Genomic DNA, 19163 nt, shown 5'->3' with positions numbered 1-19163 from the left:
GTTTACTATTCTTTCGACTCATCGGGATGGTTTGTCCCTGTAACCTCAACAGGGATTCCTTGAAATACAGCCAGCTCTCCTGGACTCCCTTCCCCTTCATGATAGTCCCCCAGGGGATCCTACCCATCCGTTCCCTGAGGGAGTCGAAGTCTGCTTTCCTGAAGTCCAGGGTCCGTATCCTGCTGCTTACCTTTCTTCCCTGCGTCAGGATCCTGAACTCAACCAACTCATGGTCACTGCCTCCCAGATTCCCATCCACTTTTGCTTCCCCCACTAATTCTACCCGGTTTGTGAGCAGCAGGTCAAGAAAAGTGCCCCCCCTAGTTGGCTCCCCTAGCACTTGCGCCAGAAAATTGTCCCCTACGCTTTCCAAAAACTTCCTGGATTGTCTATGCACCGCTGTATTGCTCTCCCAGCAGATATCAGGAAAATTAAAGTCACCCATGAGAATCAGGGCATGCGATCTAGTAGCTTCCGTGAGTTGCCGGAAGAAAGCCTCATCCACCTCATCCCCCTGGTCCGGTGGTCTATAGCAGACTCCCACCACTACATCACTCTTGTTGCACACACTTCTAAACTTAATCCAGAGAGACTCAGGTTTTTCCACAGTTTCGTACCGGAGCTCTGAGCAGTCATACTGCTCCCTTACATACAGTGCTACTCCCCCACCTTTTCTGCCCTGCCTGTCCTTCCTGAACAGTTTATAACCATCCATGACTGTACTCCAGTCATGTGAGCTATCCCACCAAGTCTCTGTTATTCCAATCACTTTATAATTTCCAACCCAGAACATGCAGTAGAATCTTTCTAGATCAGCTTGGAAATCAAACATGAACACAACAAAATCACAGAAGAGCCTGGTTTTGCGTATAGTCAGACATGGACAAACTGCAACGTTTATATATATTAGTGAGCAGGGTTCTACAGTGCACATTGCAGGTGAGAGTAACAGAAAATTTTCCCAGCTGTTAGTATATGTGTTGTCTGTGTTCGGCTGGCTGGTTAGTTAAATATAGGACAAATTAGCTAGTGGCCAAGATTTAAAAAAAAATAGCCTAAAGTTAAGCTCCTAAATCCATATTTAGGCTCCTAAATCAGTGGCCTGATTTCAAAACTGCTGAGCAGCCACCAGCTCCTATTGATCTCAAGAATTAATACAGCAGCATTACGAGGACATAAGCCCCAGTCAGAAGTGCTGCATGCTCCGAACTTTTGACAATTTTTATAGATCCTAAATATGGATTCAGGAGCCTAATTTTATGCTCCTTTTTTTTTTGAAGATCTGACCCAATCAGTGTTGCCAGCTCTCATGGTTTGAACATAGGAACAGTCACAGTGGATCAGACCCAAGGACCATCTAATCCTGTATTCTGTCTCTGATAGTGACCAGCACCAGAGTTATAGATTCTAAGGCCACAAGGGACCACTGTGGTCATCAAGTCTGACCTTCTGCATAACACAGGCCAGCTATAGGACATCCCCAAAATAATTCCTGTCTGAACTACAGCAGATCTTGTAGATAAACAACCAGTCCTGATTTTAAAATTGCCAGTGATGGAGAATCCATGACAACCCCTGATAAATTATTCCAATGGTTAATTACCCTCACTGTTAAAAGACACTTCAGAGGAAGATGTAAGAGCCCCTAAATAGGCAGATGTGGGATAATCTGCCCCACACACAGGTCTCATCCTGGTCTCTCATAGTTAGAGGTTGGCTCAAACCCTAAATCACGGATTTTAATATCCCTCCCAAAATGTTTGTAGTCATTAATTATGACAACACTGGATATTCTTGATATCCACATAAATATCTAATCCCTTTTTGAATCAAAGTGCAGTGTCCCCACATTGCTTCAGTAGCTCCCAGAAAACTTCAAGGTGTAAAAATAATTGACAAAATATGCAACCTTCGCACTTGTTTTGGCAAAACACTTGTGCACAATAGGGAAACTATTTATTTTCTACATCCCATAATTGCTAATGAATGAAGAGCCTTATGGTTAACATTTCCATAATAACCAGGTCTCAAATAATGTATTCCTATATGTTTCTTCAAAATAGAGTGCTGACCAGGATTTACTCATACTTGCATAATGAACTGCCTGTTTTTTTAAGTAAGATCCAATATGGCCTATAAAAACAGCCATTGACTGTTATAATGAACAGCCATTAGGGACAGTTTTAAAATTGACCCCCCAGGTAACCACGTTTTGCTGCGATTAAAAAGTGACATAATAAGTAAATAAGATCCATATATTGTACCTGTCCAGCCCTACCATGATCTTGACAAAGAGGGGATGGAGTTCTGGATCCGGTAGCATGAATTAGGTTGGGACCGCAGTCAGTTTCAGTCTTTGAGAAACACGGAGGAGCAGGTGATGTTGCGCTAGGAATAGACAACAGGACGTGTGCATTAGTTTATTACAAGGGCCGTGTACAGACACCAACACACTGGGCATAAGGCAGTTTTGCAATGGAGTTTGGCACATCACTGAGAAACTAAACACATGTTCATGAATGCACACCAGAGGATAGTGCCCACACATAAAGAGGTGGCTTAAGACGAAGCTGGACCCAAATTCTCTAAATTGCTACATCCTCCAGTAAAAAGAATAAAGAGAAAACCTCACTGGTGCTCCCAAACAGCCAGTCACAAGTCACAGGGCTCCCAACTGCTGCCATCCTTTCTTCCCTTTGGTCTTGTCATCCCAGGCACTGGAGAGCTAGCCCCTGTCTGGTTCCTGCTGCAGCAGGAGTCATCCAGCAGTGCTCAGGTGTGTGCTACTCCTCTTGTTGCTCACAGCTGAAATACTGGCTCCTGCACTCGCTCAGCTCCATGGCCTGGACCTTGCCTTAATAGGCCTCTGAACTCATGGGCTTATACGGGGAGTCTTTGCATTGGCTTCAAAACCATAAGATCAGGACCACAGCTTCAAACTGAGCTTAACAATAGACTGTTCCAGGGTATGGTTATACTGGAGTAGGAGGTGTAATTCCCAGCTCAGTCGACATACCTGCGCTAGCTCTGACCAAGGTAGCATGCTAAAATAGCAAGGTAGCTCCAGCAGCACAAGCCACAGGACCAGCTATCCCCCCGAGTAGGGTTTCAGACAGGATCATACTGAGGCAATTAGCCTTCTCCTGCCACATGTACCTCCACAGCCACACTTCTATTTTTAGCATGCTACCTCAATCGGAGCTAGCGTAGGTATGTCTACCTGAGCTGGACATAAACCTCTAGCACCAGTGTGGTCATACCCTGTGTCACAGCCAGTAACTAATTTGCCATCAGTGTGCACATATGATGCTTTGTCATGCACACTGTCACAGCCTGGCCCAGAAGCAATTCTAGGAGTCCATCCACTATCTCTTGTACAAACACAGTAAAACCTCAGTGAGCCAATGTGCCCAGGAAGGAACACCTAAAGACAGGGCTAAACAAGTTTTCAGTAAACTAAATTACCCCCTGGAGAAACAGGAAAGCAGGACACAGAACTCTGCAGGAATTCACTTGCATTTATAGTTGCTGAATAAAAAATGTGCTACCGATCGGTTAGGGTCCAATCCATCGTCTGCTGAGGATTGTCCCATGCCTAATGGTCCAATGGCCCAGTTCCCAGCTCTGACGCAGATGCCGTGTGTGACTGTAAAACAGGGATAACAGCACGTGCCCCCCTCACAGGCGCACGGTGAGGATAAATTGAATAGTGTCTGTGAGGTGCTCAGCTGCTGTGGTGATAGCGGCCAGAGAGGCAGAGAGATGGTTCAGATGCAAAGCAGCGATGTATATCTTTAAATGACCAATAAATAAGGCAGGGGATGGAAACATGCATTCAGTTTTCTCCTATTTCACTGACTGTATTCAAATGAACAGAGAGGGGGAGACGATGACCCTGAACAACAACACTCTCATCTTGTCTGAACTTCCCTAAAGCTCAAGGTGTCCCAGATCCAGGCCCCTCTCACTATTTAACTAACAGTGTCATCTAAATGTCAGGCACCTGGGGACACAGTTGTACTGGGCATTGTACATACATTTAAATACACTACAGATTGTGATACACTATGCTAATGGGGGCCATATTAGTACCTAAGATCAATACAGATAGATTGCTAGTAGCGAACGCTGTAAACAAAGAGAAAGCAATTTGGTAAGAGAAGCAATTCTATCTACCTATCAATCTCTGGCCGTTCTATTGTGCCCATCACAGTAATAAGCTTTAGTACAAAAGAAAAAGCCTCTCGGTTAACTGATTAAACCCCAGACAAACAATGGAGACGGGCACTGTTCTATCCCCTTGGTGCATGAGAAGTTTGAATTTCACTTTGCCCTGTAAAGCAGTATCTGTCAAATTAAAACAAAGAGCTCCTACATGTTTAATCATGGCTGAATTGGGTCTCAGTGACCTCCCAGAACAACTGACAGTGTCAAACAAAGCTCAGACAAGCAGTGAAAACATTTAGAAGCCATTAGAAGAGCACTCTGAGTCTCTCTTCCATTAAATGTTTATAAACTCTGCAGACTGTTCTCATCAAGTAGGAGGATCAGGTTCACTCAACTCCACTGTGAATGGTAAGAGGATCCTGAACCTCTTGAATAATTGTTTGCATTTAGTTACCAAACTATCAGATACAAAATGGAGATGGCGTCAGACGAAAATGAAGTAGACACCAGACACTCACAGACACTCACTGTGCTATATACCTCCCAGACAGCAAGAAAATGTGAGATGAGCCAATGGCACTGTGAGATGAGCCAATAGCACACCCTTACCCTAGATTTGGGGTTTTTTAAAGGGCTGTTGCATGATAAAAGCTTCAGTCAATGGGAATTTTTAACCTTTAGTTTACTTAGGTAATTAACTTTTATCTCAAGAAAATAAACTGGTACACTGATACACTGATCGAGGGATAAGCTGGAACTTGGTGTCCCAGGGACATTATATAGAAAATGCCCATTTATACTATTCATCCCCAAATAGCTTAGATTTTGACATGCTTGTACAATAATTCTAATAAACACAAATTAAATCTACTTACTTATCCGACTTCAGAGGATTATTGCTAATGGACACAAAGATACAAAATATTGGCCACATTCTAAAGCCTTTACTCGAGAGCCTGAACCTGCCACATCAAGCAGATTCGGGTAACAATTTTAAAAGCACCTAAGTGACTTGGGAGCCTATTTGCCACTTTTCAAAAGTGACTCCGGGACTTAGGAGCCTACATCTCATTGAAAGCCAATGGAACTTAGGTTCCTAAGGGTGGGATTCCCATGGGGGACTTAGATGCCTAACGGCCACTTTAGGCATTTAAGTCCAAAATGTAGGTCCTCAAAACCCACTCAGCTGCTGGCTAACCCTGTAGGTGCCTAAGGTCCCTAAGCACCTAGGTTTCCATTGGTAAGTCCACTAGGTGCCTAAATTTCTGTCAGTGCACAGCCAGTGTCCTGACACCACCAAGCAGCTCAGCACTTGACACGTTCATAAGTCCCAATGGGATTCACAAACTAGGCATTCCCCTGCCTGTCTCACCTGCAGGGCCTGATCCAGTAGACATGCTCAGAGGCCACTTTAGAGCATGTCTTCCGATCGGGCCCCGCACAAAACACAGCCTCTGGAGGAGCAGCAAAAGGTAGTGGTAGAAGACTTAGGCGCCTAACTTGTTTGGTGCTTTTGAAAATCCCACTAGGCGCTTATCTGCATCTTTAGGTGCCTAAATATCTTTAAAAATCTGCCCCCAGGTCATGTTTGAAAATGGGATTTAGGCACTTTTGAAAATTTTACCCCCCTTCCTCATTAGTTTAATTAATAATTTTCTTTTTTTCTTTTCACAATTAATACAGACTTTGTAGCTGTAGTTCAGTGCAAGATCAAAATACTGAAAAGCTTATAGTTACCCTTATCCACGTCTCCCAGGGAGTCTCACCTTTCAGGGGCATTCTTTTGCTTGATGTTCTTCTCCAGCTCATCAGTCAGATTGAACCCTGATACTTTGGCAGGAACAATAGATTGTCGGGACAGAAGGCGCTTAATGGGAAGATTCTCTGTAAGTGTGAAACAAGGAAAATCCCAAGAACAGCATCTCTGTGACAACTTAGACGAGAATAGCAGGGGAGCTCACATAAGACACACACTGTAGATGTGCTGCAGCATTTCCATGTTTTAAAAATGCCTTAGGAACAGACTCTGATAGTCTTAGAAGTCACTTACTCGGTGAGTACTCCCATTGATTCCAATGCCGTAAAACCATTCTTTTACCACTGAACTACATTAGTTATGGAGGAGTTTCAGTCACCTACAGGTTTTAATACCTGTCTGACACATAATATCATGGGTGTTTCCCAGCTATTAATTTCTATAGTGCAGCATCATTCCCCACACTCTACACTATACTGTGTTCTAACAAATGGGGCTACCAGTGCCTTTAGGAGACTGTTGCACAGCCTAATAGATCTCAGTGTCAGGAATATTTTCCATGAGAGTGGGACAGATGCTCAGATGGTATAAAATGATGTAGCTCCAGCATCTGGCTCAGTGAGTCTAAGTTTTCCTTTGCTTTATCTCATCCCATAACTCCTGGTTATAGCCCCAAAACAATAAATAACTGAAGATGGTTATCTCAGCCCTGCTTAATTTGGCAACGCTATACAGCAACTGACTGATTTTCAGCTGAATTCAAAGAGAGTGGTGTGCACAGAGCCTCCAAAGCACACCAGCCACTTTCAATCAATCTCTCGAGGCTAAAGCATTTTTAGCTGCTTTTCTCTGAATAACTTCTGATTTATTTGTCTCTTCCTAACTTTGACCAACTAGTCTCAGACTCCATTCCCTGTCCATTGATAAAGCACAATGCAGAATGTGGCTCATTGGCTGAGACTCACGACTTATCTATACAGGAAAGTTATAGCAGTATAAGCTAAGGTGTGAATGTAAACCAATATACTTATACCGGTGTAACTCCCCATGTGGAGTGACATACCAAAATAAAAGTGTCCACACAGGGAGTTATACTCGTTTATTTTTACCAATATACTGATAAAACTTTCCTGTGGAGATAAACCCTAAGCATGGGAATTTACAGCCCTAAAGGATTATTTTTGTGATGTTTATGAGCAACTTGAAAGTGAGGGTTAGAATGAAAATTGCTTCCCAGCTTTAAAGATAGAATTCAGTATTGGCATAGGCTGGCAGCCTTCAAATGATCATCACAGGAGGATGCTTTCTCTCCAAATAAAAGCCAGCTGTGATTTTGTACGAGGCAAACACCATATTGGAATGCTAATAGATTTTCTGAACTTTCAATGCTTTTTGCCTAGCCAAACTCATAAAACTGCAGAGAGCCTTTTGCAATACAGTGTAGGTATTAGAGTTGAGTGGAAATATCTTCTTGAATTGGAAGGGTTGGACCCTTTTGTGATTCCGTTCCATGATGGCTAGCGTGATTGATCATTGCCATGATGGATGCTTACACCTGTTAAATGTGTGCCAGACCATGTGCAAACTGCACATTTTAAACCTGGCCCCTATTGTCTGACAAGTGAATGACAATGAACCTGTATCAATATTCAGTTGACAACCTACCCTTTTTACTGCTACTGTTACTATGAGTTCTCTCTTTTTCTATTGGCTCCTTTTCTTTGTTGGACTTTTCACGTTCTTCTATGATGGTTTCCATGGCTGCTTTGTTGTCTGTTTCCTTCAACTCAATCCTGGAAACAAGGAAAAGATATCAGTTTGTTTTGTAGAACATATGCCAGAATAGAAGGCACAATATTGTATTAGTAACCTGGTCACACAAGCATCTTTAGCACTACTGTAAAGATTGCACTTTTCAAAAGCAGAATATAGAGCAGCCTTAAGGATTATGCATGTAAAATGATTTACATAAAAATGGACAGTAACAAAAATTATTCTTTATGGCAATCTATATGTCACGAAGTAAGGCAGAAAGTATTCAGTTTAACTATTCTCAGTCATTTACATTTCTATAACTCCTTTTATACCGAAGGACACCAAAGCTCTATGTTTAGGGCCCTACCAAATTCAAGGCTGTGAAAAACGCATCCCAGACTGTGAAATCTGGTCTTCCCCCATGAAGTCTGGTCTTTTGTGTACTTTTACCCTATATTATACAGATTTCACGAGGGAGACCAGCGTTTCTCAAACTGGGGTCCTGACCATAGGCGCCAACTTCTGCTGGCGCTGGTGAGCACTGGACCCCCCTCTGCCCCTGGCCCTGTCCCAGCTCCACTCTGCCCCACGCCCTCCCCACCCCTGCCTCGCCCCCATTCCAACCCCATCCCCAAAGTTCCTGCCAAAATTCCACCCCCTTCCTGCCCCTATTGGACTCCTTCTCCAAATCCCCGCCCCAGCCCCGCCTCTTCCCCGCCGCCTCCCCTGAGCGCGCCGTGTTCCCGCTCCTCCCTGCTCCCTCCCGGAGCTTGTTACACCACAAAACAGCTGTTTCGCGGCTGCAAGCACTGGGAAGTAGGCGGAAGAGCAGGGACACGGCATGCTCAGGGGAGGAGGCAGAGGCAGAGGTGAAGTGAGACGGGGGGATGGGGAGGGGAGCTTGGCTGGTGGGGGTGCAGAGCTCCCATTAATTTTTTTCTGTGGGTGCTCTTGCCCCGGAGCACCCACGGAGTTGGCACCTATGGTCCCAACTCAACAGGTGGTTGGGGAGGGCGTTATGGTACTTCTGCGCTGCCTTCAGAGCTGGGTGGCTGGAGAGCAGCGGCTGCTGGCCAGGCACCCAGCCCTGAAGGCAGCACCCCCTGCAGCAGCAGCATAGAAATAAAGGTGGCAATACCATACCATGCCACCCCTACTTCTGTGCTGCTGCCTTCAGAGCAGGGCAGCTAGTGAGTGGTGGCTGCTGGCTGAGGTTCCAGCTCTGCAGACAGCAGCACAGAAGTAAGGGAGGCAATACCATACCATGACATCCTTCCTTCTGCGCTGCTGCTGGCGGCGACTCTGCCTTCAGAGCTGGGCTCCCAGCCAGCAGCTGCTGCTGTCCAGCTGCCCAGCTCTGAAGGCAGAGCTGCTGCCAGCGCAGAAGTAAGGGTGACAGTACCGCAGTCCCCCCTACAATAACCTTGTTATCCTCCCCCACTCCACAACCCCTTTTGGGGTTAGGACCCTTAAAGTTACAACACCTTGAAATTTCAGATTTAAATATCTGAAATCATGAAAATTAAATTTTTTTAAAATCCTATGATTGTGAAATTGACCAAAATGGACTGTGAATTTGGTTAGGCCCTATCTATGTTGAAGGCTTTATCAGCATGAGTGTGTGTGATTCATTTCATCCCAAGCCACACCAATAAACCCTTTAGATCACACCACATCAATACACCATGTATTCTGTGTATGCTACACATTTGATAGAGATGTCACTATTGGAGATGCTTCAGAAAGCTGCAAATATTTCACTCGTGCTGTGTTTTACATTCCCCTTCATTTAAAGCCAGGCTCCCATCATAGGCGCCCACTTTTCCCAGTGCCGGTGGGTGCTCGCCCCCTGTCCCCCCACTCCCACCCCTGCCCCACCTCCATTCCAACCCCTTCCCCAAAGCCCCAACTCTGCCCCCTCACTGCCCCTATTGGACCCCTTCCCCAAATCCCCACCCTGGCCCCGCCTCTTCCCAGAGCGCACTGCATTCCTGCTCCTCCCCGCTCCCTCCCAGCGCTTGCTGCCGCAAAACAACTGTTTCGCGGCGGCAAGCGCTGGGAGCTAGGGGGAGAAGCGGAGCCGCGGCGTGCTCAGGGGAGGACGTGGAGCAGAGGCGGAGGTGAGCTCAGGCAGGGGGCGGGGCGGGGAGCTGCTGGTGGGTGCAGACCACCCACCAATTTTTCCTCGTGGGTGCTCCAGCCCCGGAGCACCCATGGAGTCAGCGCCTATGGCTCCCATAGGATCCCAGCCTGCAAGGTGCAAGAGCTCTGTTAAGTGCTGAGCATCTTCAGGTGTGCGGAAACTGAGCTGAGCAACTTGGAAGTGGGTACTCAGCCCCTCTCAGGATCAGCCCCTCCGTTACCTAAAGTCCACCCAAATGGGACTCGGAGGGAGAGGAAAAAATAAAACTAATATATTTTAGAAACTCAAAAAATTACCTTAAATATCATGACAGTGCTGTAATTTTACAGTTCAACATATCACGAGGTACTAGGACTAGAAACAAATAATTGATACTATTGGAAAGTCCTTGAAAAGTTCACTTTTCTAATGGTGAAAGTCTACTCCTGATGATTCACAAAGTGTCATATTTTAAACCCATCACTGTTACATGAATGGATAGTTCCTGTTCTGAACCAGTGTCATGGGGGCAGGAAGGGGGAGACAGGGTGGAACTCCTCCTCTGGGGGAAAAGGAGGAAATGATTCCCTGGGAGGTTGTGTACCTCAGTTAGTTTATGAAGGAAAGGGAATTACTGAAGAGGGAAGCAAGATATCCTTTTGTCTTTTTGACTTGTCACTTTTTCCTGTGGATCTTCTACCCAGGAAGACTGGTGGTACGGATTTATTCAATTGAATGCCACAAATACCAGTAACATACATGACCATATGACTTTTGTAAGTCTAAGGCCAGATCCATAATTTAATGGAAGCTGTTCATGTAAAAATCAGGCAACATACATATTTAAACTCCTTTTGAAATCTTATACAAAAGAAAGAGATGAGGCAGGTGAAGCATTATGAAAAACATTATCTAACCTTGTCTATACTTGGAAGTTAATTCAGATTATGGTAAAGTGTGAAGTTAAAGTGCAACAACTATTCCTAAATAACTCCATGAGTGGACTCTCTTATCCTGGGATAAAAGTGCCTTGTTCCAATTTAGCTTAATACTTTTTTAAAGAAAAAGAGTGCCCACACATAGAGTTATCCTGGAATAGCTACCCTGAATAGGTATTCTGGAGTAATAATTCTATGTGTAGACAAGCCCTAACACAATAGATTCTGGGCTGTCAAATGTAAGATAGGAGATGCTAGCTTGGTCAGTGAACTGGTAAAGAAGCGGAAGTACTCACCTTGGAAACATGACAACACTGCAACCACGGGACTGAGACATAGCAGTTTCTCTGCCTGAAATGACTGAATCGCCTGTCCCGGGCCTCTACAATGACAGACATTTGAGATAACTCGGAGGACATTGTCTAGCAGGTAACAAATAAGGCATCCCTTTCTACTTCTAAAACAACAGGCTGCTGCTCCAAAATCCTGTCACAAAATTATATTTCATTCACATTTGTCCTTCACTGTAACGGATGGAATCTGTCCCAGCCAATCACTGATAATGGATGATAATATTGTCATGATTTCTGAGTGGTCAGGAATCATTAGACTCAATAAAGAGGATATTTACTTTCCAGTAGAGAAGCAAGTGGAGACAGGTACATGGTTAACACATGTTACTAGTGTGGTTTTAAAGCACTGCTTGGTTGGTTGTTTGTACGGTTCCTGCAGATTATGGACTTGAACAGACATCAGTTAGTCCAGTTAAGGTTTCATTCACAAAGCTGCAGCAAGTCTTTCCCACAGCTAAAATTTCTGTCCTCATACCAAGGAGGGACACAAACTCAGGCCTTCTTTTTCTTTGCCCAAAGTACTATTATTCATTATTATTTGTACAACAGTAGCACCCTGAGGTGCCGATCGGGGCCCTGTTGTGCTAACGGTTGAACAAACATGTAGTCAAGAGATGGTCCTTGTCCCAGAGAGCATTATGACAGGATGCAATACGTAGGATAGGGAGAGAGACACTGGATGGGACTCAGGAGATCAGGGTTCTGTTCCAGACTCTGCCGCAATCTTCTTGTGTGCCCTTGGGTAAGTCACTTAGGGCATGTCTACACTACAATCCGAGGTGTGATTGCAGCACATGTAGACATACCCAAACTAGCTTTAACCTAGCAAGCTCAGGTCCCAATAGCAGTGAAGTCATGGCCGCACAGGCTAGCCACCTGAGTACATATCAGACTCCCTTGCAGGCTCATTCCGTGCCGCCATGGCTTCACTGCTATTGGTACCTGAGCTAGCTAGAAAAAAGCTAGCTCGAGTATGTCTACATGTGCTGCAATTGCACCTCCAATTACAGTGTAGACATACCCTGAGCTTGTATGTGCCTCAGTTCCCCATCTTTAAAATAAGGATAACAGCATTATAACAACATTGAGCTGTCCTGTCTGTTGAGATTGTGAGCACTGCTGATCAGGGACCGTCTCTTACTATGTGTATCCACAGCACCAAGCACAGCAGGGCTCTGAACTTAGTGGAGGCCTCTAAGCACTACTAGAAAACAAAGAATAAATAAATTATGATAATATGGGAGGACAAGGTAAGAATAATACAGTACAAGACTAGCTGTGTGCACAGTGTGACCCACCACCTGCCTAATAGACATTATTGACTGATACTGACTCAAAATAATTTAAGTTCTCCTGGGAAAATGATAAACTTACATTGGAAAGAGCTTTCACCAGATTGCCACTGCCATCCATGGCTTGAAGGAAATCTTTGTAAAATTTCATTTTCACTTTGTTGTCCCGGATAACGAGAACTCCGATTCCCTTGAAAGTGAATTCAACATTCTGTTTGATAGCGATGGATCGTGAGAAAAAAAGCAGGGTCTCTTTTACACATCCTTCCACTATCTCCCTGTTAAAGGGACCCTCCAGGGATAACATGATGAAGTTCAGTTGAATAATTGGGATATCACCTGAAATCAACAATCAGGGGAACCCACTAATTCAAACAGCAAGCAGACTTCCTAAATAACAGCAGCAACAAGGCTGTGAATTAATGAATCACATTTTGCACTTACGTAGCACCTTCCTGTAAAAGGCTCAAAGCACTTTACAACCATGAATAAAGCCTCACAAAACCTTTATGAGCTCATTATCATATCCATTTTACTGACCTTCTTACAACTCCATATAGCTCGTTATTCTGAAGGATCCCAAGCTCTTTAAAAGCAAACTGATATGCCAGCTATACAGGGATGACTTCCTCAATATGAAAATACAAAAATGAAACATGGCAGCTATACAGCACAGGATTTCAGGGCAGGAAGTGAAGAATACTGTATGCAGTTGAAATTGCAGGGGGATGGAACATGAAACCAGAGAAGGAATTTAACCAGGACCCCTATTCTTAAATACAGTGATCTTTGATAACCACAAGTGATCAGAACTTTCATTTTGCAACTCATCTTAGAGATATGGGGACTGATTCTGCACTCCATTACACCCTTTGCTGTACACCAGTGTAACTATTAACTCCGCATAACTATTGAAATCCGCATAAGCCCAACATAATGCAGAGGAGAATCAGGCCTGGTCTACATTCAGTTTTTGTTCCAAATTAACTATTCCAGTTAAGAGTGCAATTTTCTTTAAAACAGATATAGTTAAATTGTACAACCCCGAGTGTGTACACTATATATGCAGGTATAAAGGTGCCTTATATCTGCATAGCTTATGATGGGAATAAGCATTACCTGTATAAGCACAGCTTATTCCCATATAAGGCACCTTGACAACAGTGTAACTGCATCCATTTGTATCGATTTAATTATACCAGTTTCAAACCAATATAGTTGAAATGGTACAAAGACTGTGCTGGCCAGTTCTTAGATCTGTTACCTTCGACAGTACAGTTCCCTAACAATTTGCCTGCCCATTTCTCTGCCTTCAGTACCAGTGCTCTGTCACCAGGGGGCACCAGACTGAGACTCAAACTCAAAAGAGTTTTTTTTTTAAAGCAGCCCCATGATGCTGCACAAGAGGCATAATCAATACCATTGCTCCCCACTCTGTGCAAACATGATGGTATTGATGTGAAACTCCTTTTGTTCAGAATACATACAACTGTACGCATGCTTCATAAAACCTATTGTTTGTTCGGGTCTATTTTAAGCTGTCTCCAGCTGATTACTCTATTAAGGTATGTGCCACTAAAATAAAATAAACCGGTTGCAGGCCACTTTAGACTTGGAGTTGTGCATGTGTAAAACCTGGCACAAAGCTTTGAATTTGCAGAGCTGAAGTATTGTGAAAGATGCATATGGAATTTCAGTGGTAATAAAGTTTTACTAGAATATATTGCAGCTACCATAAAAGCTCCACAGATGTGGCATTATGCAGTCAGAAGGTAAAAGAACATTTCAAACAGCGACATACTAACCTTACACAGGATATAAATATAAAAGCAACAGTGTCTTGTAAAGAAATTCCCTCTTGGTGTCTTATCAACAGAGCCTACGTTGTTATCAGTGAAGGAATTCTATACATGTATCACATTTGGTTGCTTAGCTATTATTAATCTTGTCAGATATTTTATAGCACAGGACAAATATGTTTCAAAGAAAGGCAAATGCCATAATCAAACTTCTTACCAGGAGTGTGTATTTTGGCAAGTTTGAGTCCATGAATCTGGGCTAGTTTCTCAGACAGAAGAAACACAGGTCTTTGAATAAGGATAAATTTATTGTTGCCAACATCTAATTTTTGTCTTAAAAAGGAGAATGTTCCAAGCCCTGGTATTTGGACACCCTGAAAAATAAGCAATAATAAATATTCAGGACGGAGGGGAAACATTTTTGCTTCTATATAATCACAATCAATTCATAATTTGTTATTCTATGCCAGAGCATTTTGATGGTGGTGATTGACATCCGGTCCACACCTTATGTTTTCCGGTGCAGGGAAGCGGGATGGGGCAATTCTCAGAGCTCCCTGAAAGCACCAAATATTTCCTATTTTTCTCCTCTCCCTCCCTTTCGCTATTTGAAAAAAACCATTGATATAGTAACTGCAAAATAAATAACTCTAATCTAGAGAAGCCCCAAAGAGCTCGACTCTGCAAATCCTCACCCCACTGAGTAAACCTCCTACCCACACAAGTAGCACCATAGGCTATAGTTGGACTACATCACCCTGAGTAAGGACTACCCCTACAATCAAGGATTGGCAGGAACAGGTTCTAAGTGCTTAACCTAGAAATCTAAATACCTTACGAAACTTATATTTCTTTGTTAGATACAATTAATTGAAATAGCCAAAGATGTGCATTAGGGCACTGCTAGATTTTTCTGGAATCCCCAGAGCAACCTGTTGGCTTGGTACCAATCTTAACATATTTGCCAATTCCTGAATGGCTAATTTTTAAAATAATGGGGTTATTTCTCCTTTAAAAACAAAAGAAATGAGCACAATGGGGTTTTTAAAATCTGTTCTTAGCATGGAAAACAGGCCTAAAGGGGTATCATACTAAAATTCCCACCTCTATAAAAAGTGTTAAGCTTCCTTACATATAGATCTACGTGGTTGGGTTTTTTTTTTTAAATCTAACTTTACTATGCTACACTGTGCTGAATAACCCAGTAAACTAGGTAAGAGACACTTGTGGCACATTTGTAGACTACAATGTACTTTTGGTTTGGTTTGCCTGTGCATGCCTCTTGCTTTAAGAGGAGGCGTGCATAACAGGTTTTAGTGGCATGGGCGTGCATCAGAATCCTTGGAAACATTTGGGTTCAAGAGGAAGAATAAGATGTGAGGCCCACCTTGTTCATTGACAGCTGCCGTTCCACAAATTCAGACACATTGGCCCAAATACTAAAGACTTCTGAAATGCAAGTGAAACACAATATGTCATGATCTCTAGTGACAAGCACACAAATTCGCCACACTCCATGGAAAATAGGACTCTTCTTTTCTGACTAATAAGAATGAAGCATCCCAGTGTAATCACAAGCATCCTGCATAGTTTATACATTCACTATAGAGCAATGGTACTTGCTCCATAGTTAAGTTTTCAACCAAGTTCCACTTTAAACCTGATTTGGACCTTCTAAAACCCTCAGTAAGAGTCTGGGGTTGAAACAGATTTTTTCTACAAATTCTAAATGATTTGGGCAAGGAGTTCTTGCAGCCTGACACATAACAGTGGACAGATGTTCAGAGTTCAAAAACTCGTTTTCACAAGCTTAGATTTTTAATTTAGAACAGCGCTAAGACCTGTCATTTCTGGCGATGTCACTACAGCACAGAAAAGCATCATAGGAAGCTTAAAGCTTTCATTAAAAAGCCAAATACCCCTCTTCCTTCCAAAAGCAAACCTTAAACCCAGTCACTAGGGAAACTTGTCAATGGAAGTTCCATGCAAATGCTTGTGAGAGGACTGGACTACTGAGAGGCATAAGGGGATCCAACAACCCTCCTGTATTTCACACACCACATTATGTTTAAGCTGTATTTTATCCTTGGATAGATACCCACACTATACTCTTCTAGAGGACCAAACACTTTAACTAAGATGAGTTAAGCTGAGCAAATCTCCCTCCCATGAGACTAGTATTTCTCCCATTTTACAAATGGGGAAACGGAGGCCCAGACTTTTGGCAAGTGACTTTTGTCCAAAGGTCATGCAGGAAATCCGTAGCAGACTCAGGAATAGAACCCAGACACCCTGGCTGCCATGTCTGTGCCTAAGGCACTGTACGTAGCGCAGTAGGGCGAGTGGCAGGATGGATGGGCATCCCCAGCATGCACCAGACACACAAAGGGCCTCTGGAGAACACCGTTGTACGTCGGAGTCTCCCTGATGAAATTCACACGAATCAGGCTCCGGGGGGCGTGAAGGCCTTACCGTCCGCCGTGAGCTTCGGGAGTGTTGGGAACACGCTCTTGCCAGACTCGAGGATTGCAGCGTGGATATTGTCCAGCATTTTTACATCCCCACCAAGGTGAAGCAGCAGAAAGCAGAGGGGCTTGCGCTGCTTTTCCTTTTCCAGGAGGCTGTCACCTTCCCGCCTTCCCCACCTCTCAGCTTCTCTCTACTTTAGCACGCTGCCCTCCTCGCCTCTCCCCCATTCCCTGCTCCACTGCCTCCTCCCCCGAGCCCCTGAGGAGGGAGGGAAGGAGAAGGCAAACAAGCCAGCTGCTGGGGGGCCAGGGATTCAAAGGGCTGCTCAGGGGGAGGGGGAGGGAGCTTGCAGGGGGAGGGATGGAGCCGTATCCAGGACGCGAGAGAAGCTCACTTGTTGCTAGAACTTACGTCATAATAGAGGCTCTAGGGCCCCGCCCACCCGTGAGTTTCTACCCGGAGCGCAAGGGGAGGTGTTCCCAGGTGGGTGTGTCGCAGTGCGAGCGTCAGCCAGGCAGGGTAAAGCCCAGCTGCCCGCTCTGCCTCCTTCGGGATGAACTTTCATGCGTTGCTTAGAGTCTGGGAAGGAAGGATTTCTTTTTATTTGCTCTTTCATTAAGACCTACCCATGCAAACGGCCACAGCCCCTGGTTGCTGGAGGGCAAAGTTCCCCCTTTCCCTTGGTGAAGTTAGTTTACTCTCTCTCCATAGCACAATAATAAAAAGACTAAGAGGGAAATCCAACATGACTCCTCTTTAAAATGCATCTAACCAATGCACAAAAGCGCAACAGTTTCTAACGTCTGAAACAGTTTAATACAAAATACTACTATTTAAAATATTGGCCTATGCTATATATTGTAAAAAGAAAAGGAGGACTTGTGGCACCTTAGAGACTAACACATTTATTTGAGCATAAGCTTTTGTGAGCTACAGCTCACTTCATCGGATGGCTTATGCTCAAATAAATGTGTTAGTCTCTAAGGTGCCACAAGTCCTCCTTTTCTTTTTGCGAATACAGACTAACAGGGCTGCTACTCTGAAAACTGTAATGAGAGTGATCACTTAAGGTGAGCTATTACCAGCAGAGGGTGGGGGAACCTTTTGTAGTGATAATCAAGGTGGGCCATTTCCAGCAGTTGACAAGAACGTCTGAGGAACAGTAGGGTGGGGAGGGGGGGGAATAAACATGGGGAAATAGTTTTACTTTGTGTAATGACCCATCCACTCCCAGTCTTTATTCAAGCCTAAGTTAATTGTATCCAGTTTGCAAATTAATTCCAATTCAGCAGTCTCTCGTTGGAGTCTGGTTTTTTTGTTGAAGAATTGCCACTTTTAGGTCTGTAATCGAGCGACCAAAGAGATTGAAGTGTTCTCCAACTGGTTTTTGAATGTTATAATTCTTGACGTCTGATTTGTGTCCATTTATTCTTTTACATAGAGACTGTCCAGTTTGACCAATGTACATGGCAGAGGGGCATTGCTGGCACATGATGGCATATATCACATTGGTAGATGTACAGGTGAACGAGCCTCTGATAGCGTGGCTGATGTGAACAAAGTAAAACTATTTCCCCATGTTTATCCCCCCCCCCCCCCCCCCCCCCGTTCCTCAGACATTCTTGTCAACTGCTGGAAATGGCCCACCTTGATTATCACAACAAAAGGTCCCTCCCCCCGCTGGTAATAGCTCACCTTAAGTGATCACTCTCATCACAGTGTGTATGGTAACACCCATTGTTTCATGTTCTCTATGTATATAAATCTCCCCACTGTATTTTCCACTGAATGCATCTGATGAAGTGAGCTGTAGCTCACAAAAGCTTATGCGCTAATAAATTTGTTAGTCTCTAAGGTGCCACAAGTACTCCTTTTCTTTTTGCGAATACAGAGTAACACAGCTGCTACTCTGAAACCTGCTACATATTGTGGGAGTGGTTTGGGAATTATTTTTATAGTGATCAAAATCTATTCAGACTGAAAGGCAGCACGCTGTAGGGCAGAGCTTAGCATCCTACAGTTCACATGATTAGTATTTAAATGTGGAGTGAATACAGATTTTTAGTGGGAGTGAGGATTTAGTGTGCGCACCCATTTTCTTTTGCATAAACAGAGAGACAGTAGACCCAGTTGCAGCTATATAACATTCCCAGTAAAGTTTTCTCATCATGGAAATTCCTAAAGCCCCAAAATGACACGTAAATATAGTTTAATGTATAGGATGGTCAGACTAGCCTCTCTTGTGCTATCAATCACAACTAAGTATTTAAAAAGGAAGAGCTTCTTATACTGCCAGAGAGGGGAAAACTAAGCTATCCTTTTCCACAGAAATTGAGCCCTAACCTTTGCTATATACATTGATGCTGGTGGGTTCAATAAGGCCTGAAAGGGGATAGAGAAGGGTTATCCTCCCTGCTCCACCTCTGATTGTGCAACTTCAGGCAAGTCACTTTCTATGTGGTTCTCTCTCCACCTGTCAATTGGGGAGAGTGATGCAGACCCTCCTTTGGGA

General features: G+C 43.9%; 1 protein-coding gene across 1 annotated transcript in view; it reads right to left on the bottom strand.

The window, feature by feature from the left end:
- CCDC81 (coiled-coil domain containing 81) overlaps positions 1 to 16846 on the bottom strand; it is a 33630-nt gene extending 16784 nt beyond the window's left edge. Inside the window, exons 1-8 of the mRNA XM_074956263.1 lie at positions 16655 to 16846; positions 15570 to 15631; positions 14400 to 14556; positions 12466 to 12722; positions 11035 to 11120; positions 7589 to 7716; positions 5934 to 6051; positions 2265 to 2388 (exon numbers count right to left, since the gene is read on the bottom strand). Coding sequence (XP_074812364.1) covers positions 2265 to 2388; positions 5934 to 6051; positions 7589 to 7716; positions 11035 to 11120; positions 12466 to 12722; positions 14400 to 14556; positions 15570 to 15631; positions 16655 to 16733 — 1011 coding nt within the window. The 5' untranslated portion in view covers positions 16734 to 16846. The remainder of the gene's footprint in view (positions 1 to 2264; positions 2389 to 5933; positions 6052 to 7588; positions 7717 to 11034; positions 11121 to 12465; positions 12723 to 14399; positions 14557 to 15569; positions 15632 to 16654) is intronic.
- Between the last annotated feature and the right edge of the window lie 2317 nt (positions 16847 to 19163).

This window comes from Natator depressus, chromosome 1, assembly GCF_965152275.1.
Source record: "Natator depressus isolate rNatDep1 chromosome 1, rNatDep2.hap1, whole genome shotgun sequence".
NCBI lineage: Eukaryota > Metazoa > Chordata > Testudines > Cheloniidae > Natator > Natator depressus.
Note: the sequence above shows the minus strand (reverse complement) of the source record. Positions and strands in the feature narration are given on the sequence as shown.